This window comes from Vanacampus margaritifer, chromosome 7 (genome assembly GCF_051991255.1).
Source record: "Vanacampus margaritifer isolate UIUO_Vmar chromosome 7, RoL_Vmar_1.0, whole genome shotgun sequence".
NCBI classification, from domain to species: domain Eukaryota; kingdom Metazoa; phylum Chordata; class Actinopteri; order Syngnathiformes; family Syngnathidae; genus Vanacampus; species Vanacampus margaritifer.
This window is the reverse complement of record NC_135438.1, coordinates 15,709,104-15,733,929: the sequence shown is the minus strand read 5'-3', so window position 1 is coordinate 15,733,929 and position 24,826 is coordinate 15,709,104. Positions and strand designations below refer to the sequence as shown.

Below are 24,826 nucleotides of genomic sequence, written 5' to 3'. Positions count from 1 at the left end.
GTAGCAAAGTTATCCATACAACATATAACAACAACAAAACATTATTCTTTAACTGAACATCTTTGGAATATCACAACACAGTTTACACGGTTTATTCGTTGAACTTACCTGTCACCTTCCTGCAGCTACACACCAGACAGAACCCGATCCCGCAGCCCCGTCAGAAGCTCCCTGAGCCCTCACTCACACAGTCCCAGTTTCACATCATGTAGCTCAGCCCACAGCCCTCAGACGGCATCCTGCAGGCCGCCGGAGAGAGGGACGAATGGCCTTGGGCCACGCCGAAGTTCTTGGGACTGGTCTTCGCACTACAGACGAGCTGAGGATGACAAAGAAAGGGACGAAGTCGCCAGGCGGAACGGCTGCAGCACCGACGGCGACCGCCCCAGCGAACGGAGGAAAGCCTACGGGAAACCCTCGGATTACGCCGTCTCCAGGTCTGCGGACGAGCGAGGATTAGATAAGGGAAACAGAGACTTCCTTCGAAGCAGCCCTCAAGGCAAATCCTTCAACTCCTACCGGAGCACGGAGGAAAGCTTCTACATGAAGTCGGACAAGGCGGCCAGATCTCCGTACCAAAGACACGACAGCAAGTCAAGGAGGAGGAATGGCAGCGACCACAGCAGGCATTCCAGGCATTTGGACAGCCGGATGATTGATGAGCCACTTTGCAGAACTCCAGAAGATAAGAAGATGCGTTCACCCAGCAGGGGGAGAAGTAGGAAGGCAAACAAGAGGTGCACCACCACAGAGAAACATGACAGCCCCACTAGAAATACTGTGAGTAACAAATGCATCGAGATTACTGTGAACCACAGTTTATCTTGGGCAATAAATTCCCGACTTGCAATAAATGAAAATATGTGGTTTAAATAACCCATATCAAAGAAAAACATGTTTTCAGAATTAATTTAATAACGTCATTATTTTTCATGTACAATTAATACATTTAAAAACAATTTTTTCCACTTGCTGTCGACTGAAGATGACATCACCTGTAACGACCAATCATGGCTTACCTGTTTTCTGGGTTTTGTCAGCAAACTGAGCCAGGATTCATCGATACCTCCCCCTCGGAGGTCTATGAAGTAGCATATGGTGTGCCACAAGGTTCAATTTTAGGCCCTTTATTGTTTCATTTACTGCTCCCGCTTGGCGGTGTCATAGGGAGGCACAGAGTGAATTTCCACAGCTATGCTGATGACACATAGTTGTACATCTCTGTGTCTCCTGATGACGCCGGTCCAATGGGTGATTCTGGACATCAAATCCCGGATGGCAGAGAACTTTCTCCAGCAGAACAAGGACAAGACTGAAATTGTAATCATCAGTCCTGAGGCCCAGAGGGAGGAACTTTTAACTAGGGGTGTCAGATGATTAAAATTTTGAATCGTAATTAATCGTAAGACTTCAACAGCTTACTCACGATTAATCGCAAATGTTATATCTGTTCGAAATGTACAATAAAAATTTTTTTCTAAGTTTTCATACTCTTGTTAACATAGAAGTGGAAAAAATGTTAAACTAATAGAAATATGGCTACATCTTTTAGTCATTGATATAGTGATGTTATAATAATTCCTAAAAATTTGTTAAAATTTAAAAGATGTACTGTACTGTAAAAAAATAAGTGTGATATTGATTTGTGTTGTCATTTTTCTGCCACGAGATGGCATAATTGTGTTTGTAAGACGTTGGAGACAGCTCAGTGCATTTTCCTTCTCATATTAAGAGCTATCTAATATTTAACATGAAGTAACATGTGAAATTCTGCACATTTTAAAAATTGTAAAATACAACTTGACTCTAGTATCCACAAATATATGCATTATTATTAAATTTATTACTGCTAAATTTTGACGTGGATGTGTCTGCGGCGTTGCGACTGGAATTCCCCCAGTACAAGCTTTTCAAGTAAGGGGCGGACATTAATCATGCATTAAAAAAAATAGTGACATTAAAGGAACAACTCAAAATTAATTAATTAAATTTTGACACCCCTACTTTTAACTAAAATGTGAACACTTTTTCTACATCCCACAGCTCAGGTGGGCCTTATTTTGGACTCTGTGTCTACTTTTATCCCGCTTATCAAAAATTTTACAAAATAGGTTTTTAGCCAGAGTCCGCCGCTTTCTCTCGCGGGCCAACACGGAGACGCTAATGCATGCTTTTAAATCATTAACAGAGTTGCATATTTTGTATGAAAAGTGCTGTATAAATAAAGTTTGAGTCTCTTTCCTTTGTAGGATGGCCAATCTAAAGAAGATGTCTCACCTCAGGGCGGCAACAAACCAAAAGATGCAACCGAATGTGTGAAGCATAAGGACATTGTGAGTAACAAGAAGACAAACACAAAGGCAACATCTGTAAACACGTATATTAAAATACTTTTTCTTGATTAATTTGCAAGGAGAAGGGGAAGGAAAGTGGGGAAAACACTGATGACGACTGTTGTTATCCCAAGGACATGGAGGATTTTCTTACAGTAGATGAAGTGGGAGAAGACGATTTCATTATCGAGCCGGACCTTCCCGAGCTGGAGGAGGACACGACTTGTCCGCAAGAGCCTGCTGAGGAACAAACGCAAACAAGGGAGGAGACTTTACCGTCACCTTCACTCCCTTTGGAGAAGCCGGAGACATCTGTTAACAAACCCGTGGAGGAACAAGCATGTGAGGACGCCGAAGTCTCAGCAGAAACGTCTGGAACCGAGAACGCGGTTTTAACTGAGAAAAGTGTGGATGAGCAAATAAAGAGTCCCGTAACTTCTGAGCCGCCAGTTACGCACCTAAGTGAATTTCCCAATGAGGAATTTAAGGCGGCGCTGGATGAGACGAATAAGAAAGAAGAAGAAGAAATTCCTGACAGTGGGCCCTCAGAAGAAGAGCCAGTCAAGAATCACATTCAAATATCAGAGGACTGCAAGGTCCAGGATGCGGTACAGGTCACCGAGGCCAGCTCTAATGTGACTCAGCACAAGGACAGCATTCTTAAAAAAGGTACTTTACACCACAGATATTTTCAAAGTTTTTTGCAGCCTATCATAAAAATGCCTAAGACTTGTTGAGGGTCTTTTGCCCAGATTTAGGTATAACTGTTTTAGTTTAGTCATAACTGTTTTAATTTCCTCAGTAGAGCTTGGTGAGTGTATTGAATGAGGTCGGGGGGGAGCTCGTCTGTTTCCACATCAATGGGCCAGTGTCTGGGGAATGAAGTCAATGTGTATTGGATGATATGCTGTAAAAGTGTAAAAAGTCTTATCTACTTCCGGCTGTCGTCATGTGTATTGAACTCAGAGCTGGGGGCTGTTTTCTGAGGGTTTTTCAAGATAGTATAAGAATGCTGTGAGTTCGCTGTAACGACTCACTTGCGAGAGGAAGTGCAGCCATTTGTCTGTAAACTTGCTTGTGTCCAGAATATTCTGTAAAATAAATCCTTCGAAGGACCTGTTCACCGATCTCCAGTCTGTATTCAGAAAATCAACATTCTCTCTACCCGAACAACAACGAACACGCGGAAGACAAAGATAGTCTTCTAACAGACTAAAGACACAAATTTGCACATAAAGTAAGAAAAAGTTATCACAACAAATGTATTTATTTGTTTATTTTTTATTTGCAGATATTGAAGCACCTTCATCATCTATTGAGCAGGAGAAGGTTGTCATTGAACACATCATCCCTTTAGGTAAGACGGACACGTTTTTTTTATTACACCTCAATTGCAGTGAGATGGGAATGAAATAATCAAAAATAGAACGTGGTCATTTATCCATTTTATAGTTCATCATGCTCACAGCCTTAAGATCTCAGACATTAGCATCTGCTGCCTTAGTGCGAACGCTAAAGCGTTATCGTGTACACTGCTAATAACGGCACCGACAACCTGTTGCATTAGCACTCTAATTGACGAGAATTGGCTGGCCACTTGCTGACCTATTTCCGTGATCTGCTTGTGAACTGCACCCCCGAGAGATGAGTATTTATATTATTATTAGCACCGGAATGGCACGGCCCAGCACATGCTGCATGGGGGACTTACATAAGCCGCCGCTGCGTGGCAACAATAGATCACAGACACGAGAGCTGTCTGCCGTGAGTAATGGGTTTATTTTGGTTGCGTGATGCCTCGGCAATCTGCGTTTTTATCCAGAACTAACTCAGCATAACTGAAATCAGCGGGGGGTTCAAAGCAAAGGCAACTTAACATGTCGCCGTTGGAGGTTTGTTTTTTTGTCTCTGTTATACATTATTAACATTTTTAATTCTTTATTTCATATTTAACCATGTTGAAATGTTTTATAGATGTGAAGTAGGTAAAATAGTGTTAAACTCAGTATAATTTGACCTTAACCTAAGCTGGTACACCTTGTTTGGTCTAAAATTCCCTCTCAGTGTTTACGCACACACATTCTCTTCGTGGGAGCGTACTCTGCTTCGGGGGAGCGCACACACCCACACACACACCACTGACTCTGTTCGCATCATCACTCACGGCCACTCTAGATTTTGTTTTGGGAAAAAGTACCCTGAGAGTATACAGTATTTTGTCTAAAAATGAAAACAGGTGCAGTTTGTGTACGAAAATAATATTATGGAACATATTGTGTGAGAACCAATCTGTTCTACTCATTCTTAGTAGGAGGAGAAGGGGCGTTTACTTTCAAAACTCGATTCTTTAAAAGCTGGATTCCGCAAAGGGAGGGGGCACATGGGCACTCTGAAAATTCCACCTCATACGTGATGTTCAGTGTTGTTGCGGTGACCGGAGAATTCTCTGTTTAATAAATCATCCTTGCAAGGTGTTTTTTCTTACAAGAAATCTGTCTTCAAATGTTTTGGAACACGCAAAAGAGGACAAATAATTAGCCTCTTTCATCTACAACATGTGAGTTCAGTATTTTAATAATTCTCACACAGACTTAATGTATACAGTATTTAAAACGTAGGGTAGCCTTTTCAAATTGTCCATAGGTGTTAATGTGAGTTGGAATGGTTGCTCGTCTGTATGTGGCCTGCATCCTGTTTCTTGCCCAAAGTCAGCTGACACGGGCTTCAGCTCATTCACATCCCAAATAAGAAGGACAATACTGTAATACTCTAAATTGTCCTGGGTGTGAATATGAGTGTGAATTCTTGTTTAAATGTGCCCTGTGGCTGAGTGGCAGCCAGTTCAGGATGTATAAGCAGTACAAAGTTACAATGTCTAACCTCAAAACGTGCCTGTTGAGTGAATTAATATGTCCTGGAAAATGACATTTATTTTTGTTCAGTTCAAAAAAATGAAACGTAAGTCCTCAAGTTACGGCGGAGTTTCCGGTCCTACACTGGCGATGTAATCCGAATTTTGACTTAAGTCGGATTTTCCCGTTAAAGTTGATATTTACATCAAAATACTTTGTAGAGCTATTTTAAAAATATTTGTGCGACTCGGAAGAGCCGGAACCAATTTTGTGTTTCCGCACGGACATTCATTGCTGACTGACGGCAGAACGGAGCTAATTTAAACTTAAACACGGAAATGTGACGCACCTGATGGCGAGCCGAGCTGCTGATGGAGGTAACAACAACACAAGTTACTTTAAATAACTTTAAAACGGCGTGATTACTGTGAGGAATTAACGAAACAGGAGGTGCTACGACGAGGCACGGGCGGCGTAAAGTGAAAGCCATAGTTTGCGTACAACGTAACTCGAGGACTCCCTGGATTTTGTCCACAGTGAAATATTTCACGATTGTTAAAAAAAAAAAAAAGATTTTGATGCATTTTTAGTTGGCTGTTTTTTTAAGAAGAAGCCCAACCCTCAATAAATAAGAATATACATTATTAAATTAAAGTACATAATTAAATTAATGTTATTTTTAATATTAGAAAGTGTCAAGATCTTCTTAAAAATATTTTCCGATGTGTAGAACGAGTGTGTAGTTTTGCTTTTTGAATTGAACTAAAAATAAATAAACTTTTCTAAAATATTATTATTTATTGAGAAACGCCTGTAATGGAGTAAAGTAGTACTCATATTTACTTTGTTTGCATTTTGAAAATGAATCTTTCAGCAGCCTAGTTTACACCAAGACGTGTTTCAGACGTGTTCCTTCTGCACATATTGTTCATTGCTTTGCAGGAGTGGAGTTCATTGAGCCAAGGACTGGTTTCTACTGTAAACTTTGTGAGCTGTTCTACACCAGCGAGGAAACTGCAAAGTTGAGTCACTGTCGCAGCACTGTGCACTACAGGAACCTCCAGGTGTGTACTGTCAATGTCAAATCAGCCAGACGAATGCCATTATACCGTGATAGCGTTACAGCCATGTTTGTGCGACAAACGTTATCGTCCTGTTTGTGTGTGCTCGTCTTAGCATCATCAGCGTCACAGTTAAAATTCGACTTCTTTTGTGCTTCTGAGTTGGAAAATTCTAGATTTGCCAACTCGGTGAGATACAATATGTGCACAGATACACCCATGTGCGCAGAAACACAAATATTTCTTGTTCTCTTGAGCCGTAACCGTTGTCTGTTACATTATTGTCCATTCAGCAGCAAGCCGTGTCACATTTCTCTTCTGGCTGGCAGCGCAGCTGACGCAAGTCAGAGGAGAAATGATTCCCGAGCATTCAATGTGCGACATTCCGGGAAGAAAAATGTTCCTCACACTTGTGCTGTCTGTCAAAGCGGCATGTGGTACTGGTGTTATGTATATAGATATTTAATGGTTTACATTTCTTAAAATATTATTACCCATGAGTTGAAATGAGCTTTCATAGCAGGGTTATTATATTATTCTGTTATTTAAGAAGTCTAGTATATCAAAAATAATCATCCAAGTATTCTGCATTTGTATGAATTTGAATATGTTTTTTTTTCACTACTATTCCATCTGCCCTATTTGCCCCTAATGTATTGAAAAATGTTGTCTTGGGGAAATATAAAATATTTGTAACTTTTTGGTTATCGTTCTCTTCCGCTCATGCAGAAATACCTGTCCCGGCTGGCACACGAGAGCCTAAACCTTGCTGAATTCCCAAGCACACCGTGACATCTTGTCCTCTTACTTCTTAGACAGCAAGCAGCACCAGTGGAATTCATGGAGGCATAAAAATATGGACACTTGCACTTGTTTTGGGCTACTGGAATAATGGTTGGATATCTGGAATTCGAATGATAATTGCGTTACATTTTGTACATACTCTAATGTATAGCAAGGGTATTTATTATATAGCAAGGGTATTTATTAGTTTGTTTTTTTTTGTACTTACAAAAAAGCTATGTGTTATTTAATTTTGATGTTGACACACTTTACAAAAAGCTCATATGCTTTCAAGACAAAATTTGACTTTAAATTCTATTTACAGAGATTCTATTGTTACAAGTCCATAGTGACTTAAATGATGCCAATGAATGTTTTTACTCAGTTAAAACTGAGGCAAATTCTCAGGTTAATTGTATTTGTTGAGTTTTCAACTCAGTGTGTATTATTTGCAATTTACTGATATTTTTGGAGTCTGTCTTGTGTGCACTGCAGTTGTCTTTCAGATCAAATTCACTTTATGTGTAAGAATAATGATGCAATGGCTTTGTCTGCTGTGTATACACGTCACTTAAAAAGACAACCTTTCTCTGTACCAGCTTTATTGGCTTTATTTATTGCCTCAACATTTTAAATATGGTATGTTAAACTGGACCATGTACAGTCGTTAAATTTCCAACATACAATACATAACCATTGCTAGTTTTAAAGCCATATTTATTTTGTACACTATGAAACCTGATCCTTGACGTTAATGATGTTTTTGCCAATATAATTTTCATGTGAATAAATACTTGGTTGGTGTTTTTCTTCTTTTTATTTCAATATTATTTTATTAACGTACAAACCATTATTTACTGATTATTTGGCTTGGATACCTTATGTCAAATGTCATAAAGAGACAGAGTTACATACTGTACATGACGCTATTTGTCAGCGTCTTCTATTTTTAAAGCTTGCTGCCTGCACATGACCAGACGGTATTGTTGTAAAACAGCGCCCCCACGTGTTGAGGTAGAATAGTTAAAGTTATCAAAAATGTTATTCGCAATGAAAAAAAGATTGTCACAAGTTCACAAAACACACACACACACTTTGTGCTCGTGCCTGATAGCCTGTCTGTGGCCTTTCAATTCTAAAATGTAATGATTGTGAATAAATGTAATGAAATGTGATGATTCTGAAAATGAATTATTTAAAGACCTTGTAAAGTGAATTTGGAGATTTGCTTTTAAATAAGTTAGATGTTTGTAAATAACTGCTGGGGGGGGGGACAAGTCTGACTTGACAGCCAGTTTGAAGACTGGGGTTTTGTGCTGGCATGGTGAGCGCCTCATTGTTGCGGCGTAGAAGAACCACGCAATAACCCAGTGTGATATATTCCAGCTACCGGTGGCTTTTAGCAGCTATATTTTCACGTCTGTAGTTATGCGTCAGCATAAGAGACATACTAGGCAAGGCAAGGTGCCTTTCTTTATATAGTACATTTCATACATATGGTAACTCAATAAAAGTAGTTGCAAACAAAATTTAAAGACATTTAAAGCAAAGTGTAGAAATAAAAAGCAGCTTATTAAAATTAATAAAAGACCATATAAAGCAAGCAAAAGACCTTGGAGAACATGATTTCTAAAAATGCTTTTGAAAAAACTGAATCATGTGTATGGGAAAAGAGCATCGTTTTAAACCTGGATTTAAAGGCATTTACACTTGGGCTGACTTCACTTCTATTTGCAGTTTATTCCATTTATGTGCAGCATAGCCGCTAAATGCTGCTTCACCATGTTTGCTTAGGAAAAACTAAAATTTCTTTAATGTAATTCTCAGGACCTAAAAGTAGCATCCATTTTTCCAGATCATAGCAGCCATATGGAGGACCAAAACTGCCAACATTCAAAATAAATAAATGACTAAATAAATAACTAAAAGTGAAAATGAAAACGGATATAAAAAAAATTAATTTAAAAAAAAATAAAAAAAAAAAAATAAAAAAAAAATATATATATATATATATATATATATATATATATATATATATATATATATATATATATATATATATATATATATATAGTAGTTGCTTTATTTCCTTTTTATTTTCATTTATATTTATTTTTGGGGATTTAATTTTCGAATTATATTTTTTATATCAGCTTTTATTTTAACTTTTAGTTATTTATTTATTTAGAATTTTGGCAGTTTTGGTCCTCCATAATGGCAGTGGTGTTTGCAGTTCAGTGTTCACTGTTCAGGTGACACGCCAAGCCTAATTTACCTTGGCAATTTTTTCAATTATTCAAATTTGCCAGAGTCGTTAACAACTCTCTTGTTCGTGTGTCAAATTTACAAGATCACTTAGAACGACATGGTACTGTAGCTAAACTTTACATACAAAATATATGTTTTTGTTTATATTACTCGTTCTTGATTACTTTAGGATTCAAATGCACTTCATTCAACGTTACTGGCAACTGGATTAAAGTTGTAGCAAATGCGATAAGGAAACCTCATACATTTTCATTGGCTGAGATGTTTTTAAAACCCCGCCTCCATCAGCCAATCAGAGAGCAAAACAAAGCGCCTACGTGTTGGAGTTGCTGGGTAGACAAATACAAAACGACGTCGTTCAAGTGAACTAGGAGCTTGAGCACTGCAGACAACCACTGATTTGTGAGTTATCGACACAATTTATACGCCATAACATGTTGGCAAACTATATTTAATGCATGTCAGGAATTTTTTTAAATCGGTACATTATTTGCATTTACTGACGCGTTATTTGGTCATTTTAGTGGCTGAACATATCTCTTGTCTTTTTAAACGACGTAGCTGTTAAACTGCACATTTGCTTATCTAGCATTCGTATTAATGCATTATCGTCGGTCAAAACATTTTCTCCCTTGTCAGTGAGCAGTCATGCTATATGCTACTGCTAGCCATTGTTTATCAACACAGTGGGACTTTGAATGAAGGGAACAGTGGGGGTGGGCCTCTGTTGCGTTGGTTTGCGTCTGGGCATGTTTTGTCGTCCAACGTCTGCGTTCTGCTCTTGGACATTACAGGTTTACACTAAATCTTCTTTTGCCGTTGCCACATCTATTTCCTGTTGTCGGACATGGCAGCTGACTGCGAGGCCTGGCTAAACTCGAACCCCGTCGGTGAGTGTGAGCCATTCCGAGCTATTTTAAATGCACCATCAGCTGGATGGGGAGAAGAGGCTGTGTGTGGGTTTACTTTTCATTCCTTTAATCAATCGTGCAAGCGATAGAATGATGATAATACATTTATTTATTTATTTTTTTAATTATTTTTAAAGTGGCCGTGCAGTGGACACTAAGGCAGACATGTCAGTGTACTGTAATTATTTTTATTGGGGGGAATACGTCACTCCTCGTAAGTGGATGATATCGTGTGATGTAATCTAAATCATTACGTACTAAAACATGTAATTCTATGTAACACATTGCTTCGTAAAAGATTGATGTCATGTTGGGTAACTTGGGCTTGTGTAAAGCACATCAGCCTATCCTACCTTCCTGTGTAGAGTTTGCATCTTGTCTCTGCTTGTTGAGGTTTTCTCTAGTCTGGGTACGCTTTCTTCTTCACACGTTCTAAAAACATTCATGTTTGGTATATATTTTGTTTTGTCTTCAGCTTGTCTCATCAGGAGTCTCCACATTGATTCTAATGAGGACACTTAATTTCTTCCTTGATTGATTCGCGTACAGATTAATTAACACTTTTTTTTAACCCAACAGAGGTCGACAATGTCAGCGACTCCTTTGCGTCTGAAGACGAAAGCAATGGTGGCACGCTTATTGCCAATAAGAACATCAACAATGAGATCAACGGCAACTGGTTGTTGTCGTCGAGCAGCAGCATACAAGAGGCACGTCTCAAGGCCAAAGCCAAGCGCAGGCTCAGGAAGAACTCGTCCAGGGATTCTGGCAGGGGGGATTCCCTTAGTGATAACGGCGATCTGGTCAGGGGGACAACGGTGGCCCCCACCAGCCCCAAGAGTAAGCTGCTGGACAGGAGGTCCAGACTGGGCAAAGGCAGAGGTCTGCCAAAGAAAGGTAAGACAATGTGTGAAATAATAAGTGATGTCAGTTTCACTTTACATATTCAAGTTTGGAGAATTTACAATAAAACAAAAACAGAAAAAAAAAACTGTTGAGAATAAGCGGTTCTGAAAGTGGATGGATGAAATGCAACACAATGGTTCACTCATGACGCAAGCCAACACACATACAACAATCGTCACAATAGGAAATCAATGGCAATCTTAAACATGAACACCTAATCAGCAAAGTTAGTAAAACAAAATCCGAGTCACAAACCACTACTTTACATTCTTACTCTTACTCTTATAATCTTCTTGCTGAGGCTGCTCCTCCTCCTGGAATTTGGAATAAGGGTTGCAAAAAATCCTAGAAAGACACAAAACTGCTACAGGGAACACCCCCCCCCCCCCAAAACACACACACACACACAAATTTAACAGGAAACATCAGTGCACAATACTCAGAGCTTTCCTGTCATGCGACTGTATACACTAATTACTCTATATTTCATTAATGTCTATAGTTGGAGTAAGGCAATTTCTCTCCCCACTGAATTTACTACCTTGTCTTTCGCTGTGTAGTTTTTGCTAATGTGAACTAACTCAGAGGTCTGCAACCTGCGGCTCTGGAGGGGGGATTCCCTCTTTAGTCCCTCTCCTTAGGCCTGTAGACCCCCTAAAAAAAAAAAAAATGTTTTTTTTTTGTTTGTTTTTACAGGTTTGTTTTTATTTTTTAGATAAAATATTCTTTAAATGAATTAATTATAAAATAAAAAATGAATAAATATTCTAAAAAAAAATTCATTTGTCAGAGAAAGAAAGTCGAAATTTAGAAGACATTTTTTAAAAATGTCCAAAAAGTGACCACATAATGTCAAAAAAGGAAGAGGAAAAGCAGAACATTTTCATAAAACGTCCATAAAATTGCCAAAAATGTCAGAGAATTTAATTTTTTTTTTTTTTACAGCAGAAAAGAAAATGTTTTAAAAAAATAACCATAAGATGTCCAAAATCAAAAGAAGAAAGGCACAAAATTACCTTAACACGTCTTTGGAATTGCCAAAAAAACTCAGAAAATAGTTGTTGTTTTTAGGCAGATAAGAAAACGTTCAAGAAGTAATTATAAGATGTCCAAAAACAAAAGGAGGAATCCCGACAATTACTATAAAATGTACCCAAAATTGCCAAAAATGTCAGGAAATTGATAGCACAAAAGGCAGGAAAAATGTCAAAAAATAGCCATAAAATGTCCCAAAAAAGTAAGAACAGAGGCAGAAAATTAACATAATGTCCATAAAATTGCCAAGAATGTCAGAAATTTGACAGAAATACAGAAAAGTCTAAAAATGTGTGAAAATGAAGTATGAAAAATTACAACAAAATCCAAAAACAGAAGACGAAATGTAGAAGAAAATAAAATTGGATGCTGCATTTTTTTGTTTTTGTTATGGTGCATTTCTAATTAACTCTTGGGCCCTCATTACATTAAACTAACACTAACACACTGTTTTGTTCATGACAATGTTCAAATATTCTGCGGCTCTTGCTCCAGACAGATTTTTTGTTATTTATTTGGCCTAAAACGGCTCTTTTGACAGTAAAGGTTGCCGACCCCTTGGCCTAGCCACACTTGCAATTTTGAGGTCTGATTTTCCCTGCTTTAAAAGTTTAAAAGCAATAAAGCATCTGAAACACGCACACGCGCATGCACGGACGGGAGCCAAATGTGTTCACATAACCGGCAGGGCTAAATATAGCGAGATGTCAGCTAAAGCTTGGCACACAAGCTGCTTTGCTACACATCTTTGCAAAGTGTCTGCAATCTGTTGCTCCGCGGACCAGTTCTTCATAACACAACTCGGTATTGACCAAAGAACTGGGGCAAAGTAGATCCCTCCACGGTAATGGGATTTGTCTGGAACTGGTCTTGTGCTTGAGCCTCACAAGAAGCAAATCTTTTTCATCTTAAGTAGTAAGGAAAACTTATTTGAGCTTAAAGATGGTGCGGATTTAAATCAGCATAATCTCTTTCTTTGTCACCGTGTTTTTTTTTACTTGGCATAATTCCCCATAACAGTTCTATGTTTGTTTTAAAAACACTTGATAAGGTATGCTTATGGTGTTGCAGACACTTAATTTACTGTCACCCTCTCCTGCTTGGCTTTTCCCTCTTCTTTTACAATTACACATCTTGTGTCTGCAAACCACCATACGTGAGCATGTAAATCATTTTATTTTGCTAGTTTACATCATCAGCTTTGAATTTGAACTTTGGACTTGAACTGTGTCTGCAGGTGGGGCAGGAGGCAAAGGTGTGTGGGGAAGATCCGGTGAGGTGTATGAACCAGAGCAAGTAGATGTGAAAGACCCAAACTATGACGAAGCTCAGGTATTGACCACAGTTTTGATCTCGCCTGAGTACTTTTTTCCAAATTATAAATTCCCAATTAATTATTTGTATTATAACTGGTCAAGAACTAAAAAAAAAAAAAATGCACAATGGCAGATGTGTGTGCATCTTGTCAATACCTAAACAACAAACATTAAGAGCTAACAACAAAGCACTCTTTAATGACAACCTGATTTTGGCAGCAATAGATGTGCACGCGGGTGTATGTGCGAGAAGGTGGTAGGAAAAATGAGAAGGCAGATGACGCAGAAAAGTAATTTTGAGTTGTTACTCAGAAAAATTCTCTGCAAGTTATTTTCTATGCAAAAGCAAATGGTTGCGTTCCATTCAAATAATTCATTTGGTATTTGTAATTTAATAGCGATGATTACCACATCTCCAGCTACAGAAGGTAATGATAATAATTTGTAAAACCTAGTGATGCATCTGGTTAAACCATTAGCTTTACCTGGTTAACTGCTACAAAAAAAAAACATAGTTTAGACCAATATGGTTTCTTCAAGGCCGATAAACGATACTGATTTTAGTAGTCAAGGAGACGAAAACCGATATTTCAAGCCAATATTCATTTGCAATAAAAGAGAAAATATTAGCGGCAAAATAAAAAATAATTCTGTTAATGTTAATAAACATTACACATAAACAAAACATTTAATTGCAGGGTGCTTCCTGGGTCATCAGCATGTGTTAAGCTAAATTAAAAACTAAGCAAGTAAATAGTTCCTTAGTTTTCTAATGCAAGTAGTTTTCCAAAGTTTCGACATAATTTGAATTTCTTCATTTATTATTTTTTTTATTTTTAAAAATAAAAACTGTAAGGAGTTCCCAGTGTCAGCATGTTTTTTTATAAAGCAGAAATTGAAATAAATCCATAAATGATTAATTCTCTGTATGTCACTAAGCAACAAATGCATGCAAATGTAGCTAATTTAGGGTTTTTGTCAGGGTTTGTAAAAGGTTTCAAATGATCTTCACAGATGGTGAAACATTTTCTGAATATGTTCGAAATGTCTTCGTGTCAATCTAAAATGAGACTCTGTGGTCCATTGCTACGTTTGCAAGCATTCACCGCATATCGGCATCGGCCTTTTTTTTTAATATTTGGCATTTTGACAAATATCGGCACTGATCAGCCGGGCTGATAATAATCGGTCTATCCCAATTATTTATCCTTAATACATGAATGACTATTTGTCGATAACAACTGACCACTTTATAATTTATTGATATATTTTTGAGATAGCTCTTATATTTTATTTGATACAGTTGTATATGGTACATGTGTACCTTACATGTACACATTTTTTGTTGTGATATTATTCTTTAACACAAATATTTAATATAATAGTTTAACCTTTATCCAGGTCAAGCAATGGACCACAGAGTCTCATTGGCAATGCTGACTTAGATGCAGACAGCAGAATAAAACAAATGACTTGTCATCAAATAGTGCCACCATTTTTGTTGTTGTGACCAATGTCTGGAATGTTTTTCCCAGGAAAACTGCGTGTATGAGACGGTGGTCCCTCCGCTGGATGAGAGGGACTTTGAGAAGACGGTCACGCCTATCGTGCAGGAATACTTTGAACACGGAGACACAAATGAAGTTGCGGTACGCATGAGGGGTGCCGTCTGTAACTAAAAATAAAGACTTGAGCTTACAAGTTGTGTTAACATCTCCCGGGTCGTGTAGGAACTGCTAGCAGATCTGAACCTGGGGCCCATGCGGAGCGAAGTGCCCTCGCTGGCGGTGTCGTTGGCCCTTGAGGCCAAGGCCAGCCAGCGGGAGCTGACCTCCAGGCTGCTGGCTGATCTCTGCGGGCCTGTATTATTCCGCAGTGATATGGAGAAGTCCTTTGACAAACTCCTACAAGAGCTACCAGATCTGGTGCTGGACACGCCTGGAGCCCCGCAGGTGAGTGTTTATGTTATTAACTCATTCACTGCCATTGACGGCTATAGACGTCAAAAATTCATTTGAACCGTTTCTATTAGTTTCACGTTTTTTTTGGAGTGTGACAACCTGGATTTTTTTTTATTGTACATTTAGAACGGATATAAAATTTGTGATTAATCGTGAGTTAACGATTGAAGTCATGCGATTAATTACAATAAAAAAATGTAATCGTCTGACGCCCCTACTTTATAATAATCTTTCCTTTTATTTTTTTATTAGGGGCATCAGGCGATTAATTTTTTTTAAATTGTAATTAATCACATGACTTCACTAGTTAACTTAAGATTAATGATGAATTTTATATCTGTTCTAAATGTACAATACTTTTTTCTAGGTTTTCATACTCTTGTTAACAAAAATGGGAAACTAATAGAAATAGTTCAAATGAATTTTTGACGTCTATAGCCGTCAATGGCAGTAAATGAGTTAAATATCTTCTTCCGCTTATCTTGCAGCTTAAGTTTGAAGCGCAGACTTTCCTCTCACCAGCCACTTTGTCTTGAAATTCCAAGGTGTTCCCTGGCCACCTGGATGACCAAGCTTCTCACTCTATTCCTTATCATCTTTAAACTAAGTCTGGTGCCAGTTTGGTTCAATTTGTGCCATTCTGGCTTCGCACTGGCAGAGACACAACACTAGAGCCATGTCACCAATACAACTGCCACAGGTCACTGTAATAAGAACCTTTCCTGGGAACCAGTAAACAGTTGGTGCTAGGTCCTCTTTAAAAAAAAAAAAAAAATTAAAAAAAAAGGGAAAATTACTATTTTTTCCAGGTTTATTTTTATTTTTTAGATGAAATATTCTTTAAATTAATAAAAATAAATAAATAAATAAATCAGAGTCCAAATTTTCAAGTTGTCAGAAAAAGAGAGGTGAAAGGTAGATGAAAGTTTTAAAAATTGCCTAAAAAGGTCCATAAAGTGACCACATAATGTCCAAAAAGGAAGAGGAAAAGCAGAAAATGACCATAACATTTCCATGAGTTTGCTAAAAATGTCAGAGAATTGAATGAAAAGAAAATAAATTTTCAAAAAGCAACCATAAAATGTCCAAAAAACAAAAGAAGACAAAAAATTACCTTAAAATGTATTTGGAATTGCAAAAACAAAAACAGTCAGAAAATATATACATATTTTTGAAAAAAGCAGGAAAGAAAACATTCAAAAAGTAATTATAAAATGTCTAAAAAAGAAGAAATCCCCCAAAAAGCCAAAAAATGTCCAAAAAAGAGAGGCAGAAATTTAACTTAATGTCCATAAAGTTGCCAAAAATGTCAACAATTTTACAGTTGAGGCAGAAAGTCTAAAAATGTATGAAAATAAAGTATTAAAAATTAAATTAAATAATCCAAAAATGGAAGACGAAAGGTCGAAGAAAATGAATGTGATGCTTCATATTTTTCTGTTATGGTGCAGCTCTAATTAGCTCTTCGGTTAAATTACACTAACACACTATTTCCTTCATCACAATGTTGAAATAATTTGCATCTCCAGACCCTTTTTTGTTATTTATTTGGACAGTAAAGGTTGTTAACCCCTGTGCTAGATGCTTACAAAGCACTTTGGGGAAACCCTGTTATGTATTTCAAACATTTTATTCAAGCACATAGTTGAGGAGTATGTGTGCATGTGTGTGTGCTCGTGCCCTGTTTCTGTAGCACAGACCTGAGATCTGTGGTCATTGTCTGGCTGTGCAGCGAAAATGCAAGCTCAGCAGAGCACTCTGAAAGGCCTGTTAGTGGCCTTCTCCCCATGACCCCTCCCACTCGGTCTCAGTTGGTCTCACTGGCTCTTTCTCACATATCTGTGTGTGTTTATAGAGACAGTATAAACCCCCCTCTTTATCCCTCACTCCTCTAGTTTTCTCAGATTCTCATACATTTACACACACACACACACATTGCCTTTTGTTCTTCATGCGGCAGCCAGTCAAGCCAGCATCAAATTGACAGTGAACGGACTCGCCTGTACAGGAACAATAGTCGGAGTGCTGAGTGCATGCTTTGTGGATGCCAGGGCAACAAAGCCAGCTCTTTCGATTAGCGAAAGTCACGCCTACCTAACTGTAAACAAGCATATGCACATGATAACACTCTTATGTCGCGTGTTTTGGTGGGGTTTTGTCACCCATTCAAAGTGAATACACAATTGACATGCCATTATGACATCCGTCCATTTTCTACTGTTTTGGATGAGCTGGAGTCCACCTCAGCCGACTTTGAGCAAGCAGCAGTTACGGGAACATCATTTCATTATCTGAACGTTCATTTCATTTCATTGACTTTTTATTTCATTTCACTTCATTTTATTAATACCCCTGTCTCGGAAAAGCATGTGATAATTAAAAGACAACTTTTTCTTGTTTCCTAGATAATGGGCCAGTTCATCGCTCGTGCTGTCCGTGACCAAATATTGTCAAAGAGCTACATTGAGGGCTACAAAGGAAGAGTTGGCTGTGAATACACAAGGTATGGAATTAAATGTAGGCTCTATGTTTAGTCGGAGGTGGGTAAATGTGCCAAAATTGGAACTCAACTGAGAGTACTGTTACTTTAGAATGGAGAGAGAGCGATATGTTTTTTTCAGGGCCAGTTCTGATTATTAATAGTCAAGGAGGCCAATAACCGATATTTGGAGCTGATATCCATTTTCAATAAAAGGGAAAATACAGACGCTCCCCACCTTACGAACGAGTTACGTTCCGGACGATCGTTCGTAAGGTGAATTTGTTCGTAAGTTGCTTCAGTGCTATATTTTGTATTATAATTTATGTTTAAAGCCTATATAAGTATATTGAAGGTTTATATAAGTATGTTTAAGGCTTGTACAAGTAACCTGCATTGGTTTGTACTGAAAAAAACTTTTAATAAAATGGAGAGAATACGTACAGTACTGTACTGTACTACGTATGTTAGAGAGAGAGAGCGAGAGACACACACAGTATGTACATGTACGTAATAAGATAAATAAAATGAAGTTTAACTTACTTTTGGAAGATGTACTCGATGCTTAAGGAGATGATGGAGGAGGAGGAAGAGGAGGATTTTATGTCATGAGAGATTCTTCTGGAATCGGCTTCAAAAGTTATTTCCTGCTTCATGGGGACCGGCGTTTCTTCCTCCTCCTCCTCGCCACGTTGCTCAGCCTCCAATGAGCTCTCACAGCGCCAATCGTCGGTATTAGCGGCGGAAAGAAGCACTACGCGCAATACAAAATCTAACTTACAGCATTTCTTTCCAAACATTTTTCGACATACTGTACGCGCAGAAATGTTCGTATGTACCGTTGTTCGTAACTCGAATGTTCGTAAGTAGGGGAGCGTCTGTATTACATTTGTGGAATATGAGTTATGAAGCATTTTCATCCATCTCAGGGGCGGCAATTTTGCCACTTGCTGCTCAGGGCTCAGGCAACGACCAATCATAGCTCACCTGTTTTTTGAAGCTGAGCTGCGATTGGTTGTCACCTGACACCTGAGCAACATTTATGACATCTTCAGTCGACAGCAAGTGGCAAAATAGCCGTCCCCTGAGATGGATAAAAATGGCCGGATTTTGCTGCTTAAGTCCACTAACGCAATATTAAACAGAATAACACATTTAAACTAGAGCTGCAGGCAGCTATAAAGGGCCCTCGCAGCCCGGGCCACATTAGGGTACTTGCAGGTTGGGGTACTGTCACGTTGGGGTAGTGGCACATTGGAAGCAGAATTACAAAGAAAACTGCATAATAAACCTTTACACTTTTTTTTGCCAGGTGTGATGATTGTGTAAAGCTTTTTGGTCAATGATAAGACCCTCAAAAATCTGTGTCCTATTTTATTTTTGGGCAATGAGTTTCCCCCATGCACAATTTTGCTTTTATTGTCCATAGAGGGCATCATAAATAAAAGTACATATGTATGGATTGTTCTGATGTCACTGAATACTTTTGAGTGGTGGAAAGTATAAAAAAAATAATAATTTAAAAAAATCATTAATGACAGTTATCACACTTACAAAGAGTATCCAAATTTGGGACAAAATACCTTAATTTTGATACATGCCAAGTTAGAAGTAAATCGGATGAAAACTGTTGGCAAAAGGAATGAACACAGGCAATGTGCAAAAATGGGCCGAAATTGGACATTCAAAAATTCATAGCTCACTTCCTGTACATTTTAGGATAGGGCTTTCCTTTTTTTGTGTGTCTCGGGGCGCTTCACGTGCCCGCCAATTTTTGTAGCCCTCGGTCAAACGTGCCGGGATCGGTGCATATTTTTCCACGCTAGGGGGCGCTATATGTTACATTGTTATGGCAACTTCATAATATCACATGTTTGGCCGAGCTCGAGGAGTGTGCAAAGTTTGGTGAGTTTTCGTAAATGTTTAGCTCCCCGAAAATGAAGAAGAGTACGAACGAAAAAACAGAGGGACCTCGCAAGCGGTAGCTGCTTGGGGCTGCATATAAAACATATTATTGTTAAAAAAAAAAAAGGATTGACTTCCCAATTAAGATAACATATTTATGTTTGTATTTTTCAGTGGTGTTGAACTACGTACATTGCATCATACCAAGATGTTTGTGTTTTGCGTATATCGAAAATGGGCTTTATTATCCTTAAGACATATAGAGCTCTTGTGTCATTTCGAAGTGTACCTAATGTTGTGACTTGCGTACACATGATCATTGATCTTGCAGGGCGGCCCTCGACCGGGCGGCTGTGCTTTTGAAGATGAGTAAGGGTGGCGTTCGTGTAGACAACCAATGGGGCGCAGGCGGGGGCCAGAGACCTGTCACACAGCTCGTCAAAGAGGTAAAGTCCTCTTTAAGACTTTTTGATTCATTTGCTGTTGACATTTTGAAGTGACAGTTTGTTTTCAAATTTATGTAAGATGAACCTGCTGCTCAAGGAATACGTTTTATCCGGAGACAGCGAGGAGGCTGAGAGGTGCCTGAAAGATTTGGAGGTTCCTCATTTTCATCACGAGTTTGTCTACGAGGTAAGTCAATCTGCATGCGCAGTCGGCGACCAACACACCTGGCTCAGTATTGTGACTTATTTCTTTAAGGCTATAGTCATGGTGTTGGAGTCCAAGGGAGAGAAGACATTCAAAATGGTTCTGCAGCTTCTCAAGTCACTCTCTGTGTCCTCCATTATCACTGTGGAACAAATGAAAAGGGTAGGACGCCACCTGCTGTTTCGCTTATGTATTGCATATCATGTCACTCAATAGTATTTGTTTTCTTCCTTAGGGCTATGAAAGAGTTTATATGGATATAGCCGAAATTAACATAGATGTTCCTCGTGCGTACTTCATCCTTGAGCAGTTTGTTGAAAAGAGCTTTAACGTGGGAATCATTGATGTAAAGTTAAGAGATGTTTGTCCCTGTAGGTGAGTGCACACTTCTCCTTTGCCAAATGATTAAAAACATACATGTACAGAACTTCTTAACGTCGGTTTCTTTCTCCTGTCAGGGGCCGCAAGAGATTCGTCAGCGAGGGAGACGGGGGTGTCATCAAAACTGAAAGCTAAGGAGAAGTGCTTTTAAAGCTCCAGTACTTTTTTACTCGCATATTTTTCCAATCTAGTGGCGTGAAAAAAAAAAATGCACTTTTGAAACTGAAGCTCATTAGATGGTTTCCTCCTGTGTTTCAACATAAACAATAACATAAGCTAACCCTGAAAGTGCCACACCTTTGTGTCAGTCATTCCATGTTATGATGTACAGTATTCAACTTGAGTTCACTGCCACACCTTTTGTGTGTTCTAGGAGGCAACTGTTTGTACACACGACTGCTTTGTGTCAAGAGCTTTATAATACAGTGTACAGAAAATAAAGGGGAGAATGTGTTATATGCAATACTGCCCCCCCTCCCTTACTAGCTGCTCTTTCTATGCTGTGTGACTCATTTTCTTTTATTATTGAAGGTCAGTTCAGGTTTCAAGAAGTGGTGTTAAGAATGTTTATTTTTATATCAATCGCATACTGGTACATGTGATTTACCATGTTTCTCCCCGTTTGTTCATTAAAACAACTATAAAGAATAAGACTTTTTTTTTTTGCCAACATAAATATTTTGCATCTGAAGATACACTCAGGTTATAAATGACACTAAAAACATAGATTTTAGTCATGAACATTTCATTTTCCATCCTCCCTCCAATCCTTACACTGCTCAATAAAGCATTATAAATGGATTTCATTGCTGGCTGGTTGGTATCCACCAAGTGTGGTTCCTCTTTCATGCTCATCTGTGATGGAGAGAATCGGCAGCAGGTCTCTACTGCGGCTGCTCCTTCATTGCAAGTTCTTGTTGTTTGACAGCTTCTTGAGCCTCCATCTGCATCTTCTCCAGCTTCTCAAGTGTGACCGACTTGAGTGGAAGCAGTTTGGGTTTGCAAAGAATCATGGTTGGGACATCTTCCATAGAAAGTTGCCCTGCGACAAGAAAAATGTTGCCGGCAAAATGAACAACAAAGTCATTTTTAGTGATAAAAAACTAAATAGTGTTTTTGTGTCATAGTTATTAACCTTTAATCTGAAAAATGATAGGCACTGCATTACAATAGTTTCACGACTATACATCTATTTTCAATATCACAAATGAACCCATTCATGTATAATAAAAAATGCACATGCATTTTCATCACAGTCGTATTAGTGTAAACCAAATGTGTTTTTGTAGATTTTGTGTAAGTGCAAAGGTGCAGCATACCTTGCTTAGGCAAAACTTCTCTGAACACTGACTTCACCTCTGGCATCGTGTCCTCTTGTGTGACCTATTGATGAGCAGGTAACCGTTTTATTTATCAAGTGAAGACTGTAAAAGAAAAACAATGAATTTGCCAGTCAACAGCGCTATGTATGATACAATCGGCAACAAAACTGCAATAATAACGTTTAAATTATTAAATCGAGTCAATCAAGTGAACATTGTTGTAAAAATTGTTAAATGAGCTGTAATTAATTCAATGACAAAAGGACAGTTTCAAAAATGTATTTAATGCTTGAATTACTGCACAACTAAAATCACGATGTCCTTTAATTGTACATGCACTGAGCGCAGTCCTACGAAATGCTTTCGTTCGTGCTTTCACGCGTCTGCAAGTCTGATTTGCATTTAGTTTTAAACGACAGTTGAAGTATAGTTTTTACGGTGGAGAGCGCTGTGAAAGCAACATTGTTTGAGCAAACCTCTACGATTAGCATGTAGCTAGACTAGCATAAACACTGGTTGTGTTAACACGGACGCTCACGATCTTAAGAAACGTGCTCTGCTCACAACGTTTTGGCGTGCAGTTAAAAGCGTCAACTCCTTCCATCAATTACTGCCAAATAATAGCTTGGGATCGTTGACAACTCACCGTTACTGTGGAATATTGCTGTTGTCAAGACAACGTTTCTGCTCATTGACGTCACTTTCTTCTTCGCCTTTTACATCCTGAGTGCTCTACTGACATCTACAGGCAACACTTAGAAGAACACAAACAAGCTTTCGCCGATTTCCCCCCCTGATTTTCTATTGCATAAAATGCACGGTTTTTTTCTTCTTACTACTACTACTACTACTACTACTACTACTACTACTACTAATACTACTACTACTAATAATAATAATAATAATAATGATATCAAGGATAGCTGGAGTATTTTATTTTTCATCACTTTGTTTAAATGAGCATGTTCAAACAAGTAAAAATAAAAATCTTCAAGTTCAAAACATCGTATAGTCTTACACTGTACATCTTTTTTGTTTTTCAATGTTTCTTAATTTTCCAGAATATTATGTAAATCAGCCAATTAGAAGCATATATATAAATAAATATGGTTGACAAGCTGCGGTCCTTTGTAACGCATACGGTTTAATCTTGTTTGTGTATGTGTTTTTTTTTTTTTCATGAAGTGTGTTGCTCGTATTTAACCAACTGTATTTCAAATGTCTACCGATAACATTCAGGTCATTTGAGCGTTATGGTCAAAGGTTGCATATGTGATGAGCCAACAACATGACACTTCAAGTAGCCACAGTTTGAGCCTTTGTATTACCATTTGTATAGTTGCAAAATGTTATTTCCCTCGCAATTCTTCACATGTAACATCTAATACAAGTGTGAGGGTGTTGCAGTTTCAAATGACTAATGTGTTAAACATTTGTAGCAATCAACATCGAGAAAAGTACAGGGTATCCATGATGTCTTTAGAAATTAACATATCTGTAGATGTTTTCATAATGTAAACAATAGGGGACAAAAAGTGAGTGTCTATAATTGAAAAAGGCTGTTTTTTTCTTCCCTTTTGCCACCGGGAAATACAGTAGGCTGCGTGTGACGTCATGGTGAAAAAGTCTGTATAAATACTGTCGGAGCGTGGAAATAATCACAAATGAGGAGTAGATAATAAAGTTTTCATTTCTTTCAGTGACGTGCGATGAGGTTAATGGCCGGTAAGGCGATGACAGTCAGATTTACAAATTCACATTTGTAAGCCCAACAGAGTGGCATATTAGCACCACAACATTAAAAACTGTTTTCTGACCTGCTATTTTAAATAGATCTTTTATTCGTTTTTTTTTTTTAATTCTCCATAAGATATCACTTCGATTGGTAGAGCAGTGAGAATTTTTTTAGAAGTTGATAAATATCTTTTACATTTAGCTTGCATTTGAAGCTAAATTTGAAAATGCAGGGACTACAGAACTGCAACAAGTTTGTATGCGTTCCTGAATCATTTCAGCAAATGTGCAGGAAAATAGACTAGTCCATTGTTCAGAATGGAACAAGGAACAACTGAATCGACTGCGGAGATTAAGTGTTTTGATGTGTTTATAAGCACGGAATGAAGGCTAAAGCAGTAATAATTCTTTTACATTGAAGAAAACTTTGTTAATAGACGTTTGGGGCTTCATCTGATTTCCTGTGTTTGCTTAACTACTCTTTGCCACACTTTGCGCTTCAAAACTAAATATGTAACACAAATATTCAATACATTAGCCTGACTATTAGGGGAGTGCCAAAAAAATGATTCTCATATGAATCGAGATTCTCATTTAGTACGATTCTAAATCGATTTTAAATGTCCCCAAATCGATTTTATTTAAATTATTTTATACTGTCTTGCCTTTGTCTGTGTGTGCCTTTATTTGGAGCGCTGTTCATGTTGTACCCGATTTGGCCACTTAGGGGCAGTGTGGTTCCACGTGGTCTAATACCCTGTTAAGTTGTAGCCACATTAGAGAGTAGAAGGAAAAAGTCACGATCAAGCTATTCCAATAAAAGTTGTTTTTTTGCAGTGTGGAGCCGTTCTTTTGAGTGATAAAAGTGCCGCGAGTAGCGCGCTAATTAGCATTAGGGAGTCAGACTGGAGTAGATCATTACGATTCC

At 38.2% G+C, this 24,826-nt stretch overlaps 2 protein-coding genes across 3 annotated transcripts in view; both read left to right on the top strand.

The window, feature by feature from the left end:
• rbm20 (RNA binding motif protein 20) overlaps nt 1-7,891 on the top strand; it is a 46,042-nt gene extending 38,151 nt beyond the window's left edge. For both annotated transcript variants that reach the window (XM_077570973.1, XM_077570974.1), the window contains 6 exons: nt 126-780; nt 2,250-2,333; nt 2,414-3,002; nt 3,625-3,690; nt 6,128-6,249; nt 6,976-7,891. In XM_077570973.1, coding sequence (XP_077427099.1) covers nt 126-780; nt 2,250-2,333; nt 2,414-3,002; nt 3,625-3,690; nt 6,128-6,249; nt 6,976-7,038 — 1,579 coding nt within the window. In that variant the 3' untranslated portion in view covers nt 7,039-7,891. The remainder of the gene's footprint in view (nt 1-125; nt 781-2,249; nt 2,334-2,413; nt 3,003-3,624; nt 3,691-6,127; nt 6,250-6,975) is intronic.
• Nucleotides 7,892-9,603: 1,712 nt separating this feature from the next.
• Nucleotides 9,604-21,643, top strand: pdcd4b (programmed cell death 4b). The gene is made up of 12 exons (XM_077571529.1): nt 9,604-9,699; nt 10,092-10,187; nt 10,788-11,105; nt 13,387-13,481; nt 15,001-15,114; nt 15,196-15,417; nt 17,832-17,929; nt 20,142-20,256; nt 20,336-20,443; nt 20,513-20,623; nt 20,697-20,836; nt 20,920-21,643. The coding sequence occupies exons 2-12, from the start codon at nt 10,145-10,147 to the stop codon at nt 20,975-20,977; spliced, it is 1,422 nt and encodes a 473-aa protein (XP_077427655.1). The 5' UTR covers nt 9,604-9,699; nt 10,092-10,144; the 3' UTR covers nt 20,978-21,643.
• The last annotated feature ends 3,183 nt before the right edge of the window (nt 21,644-24,826 follow it).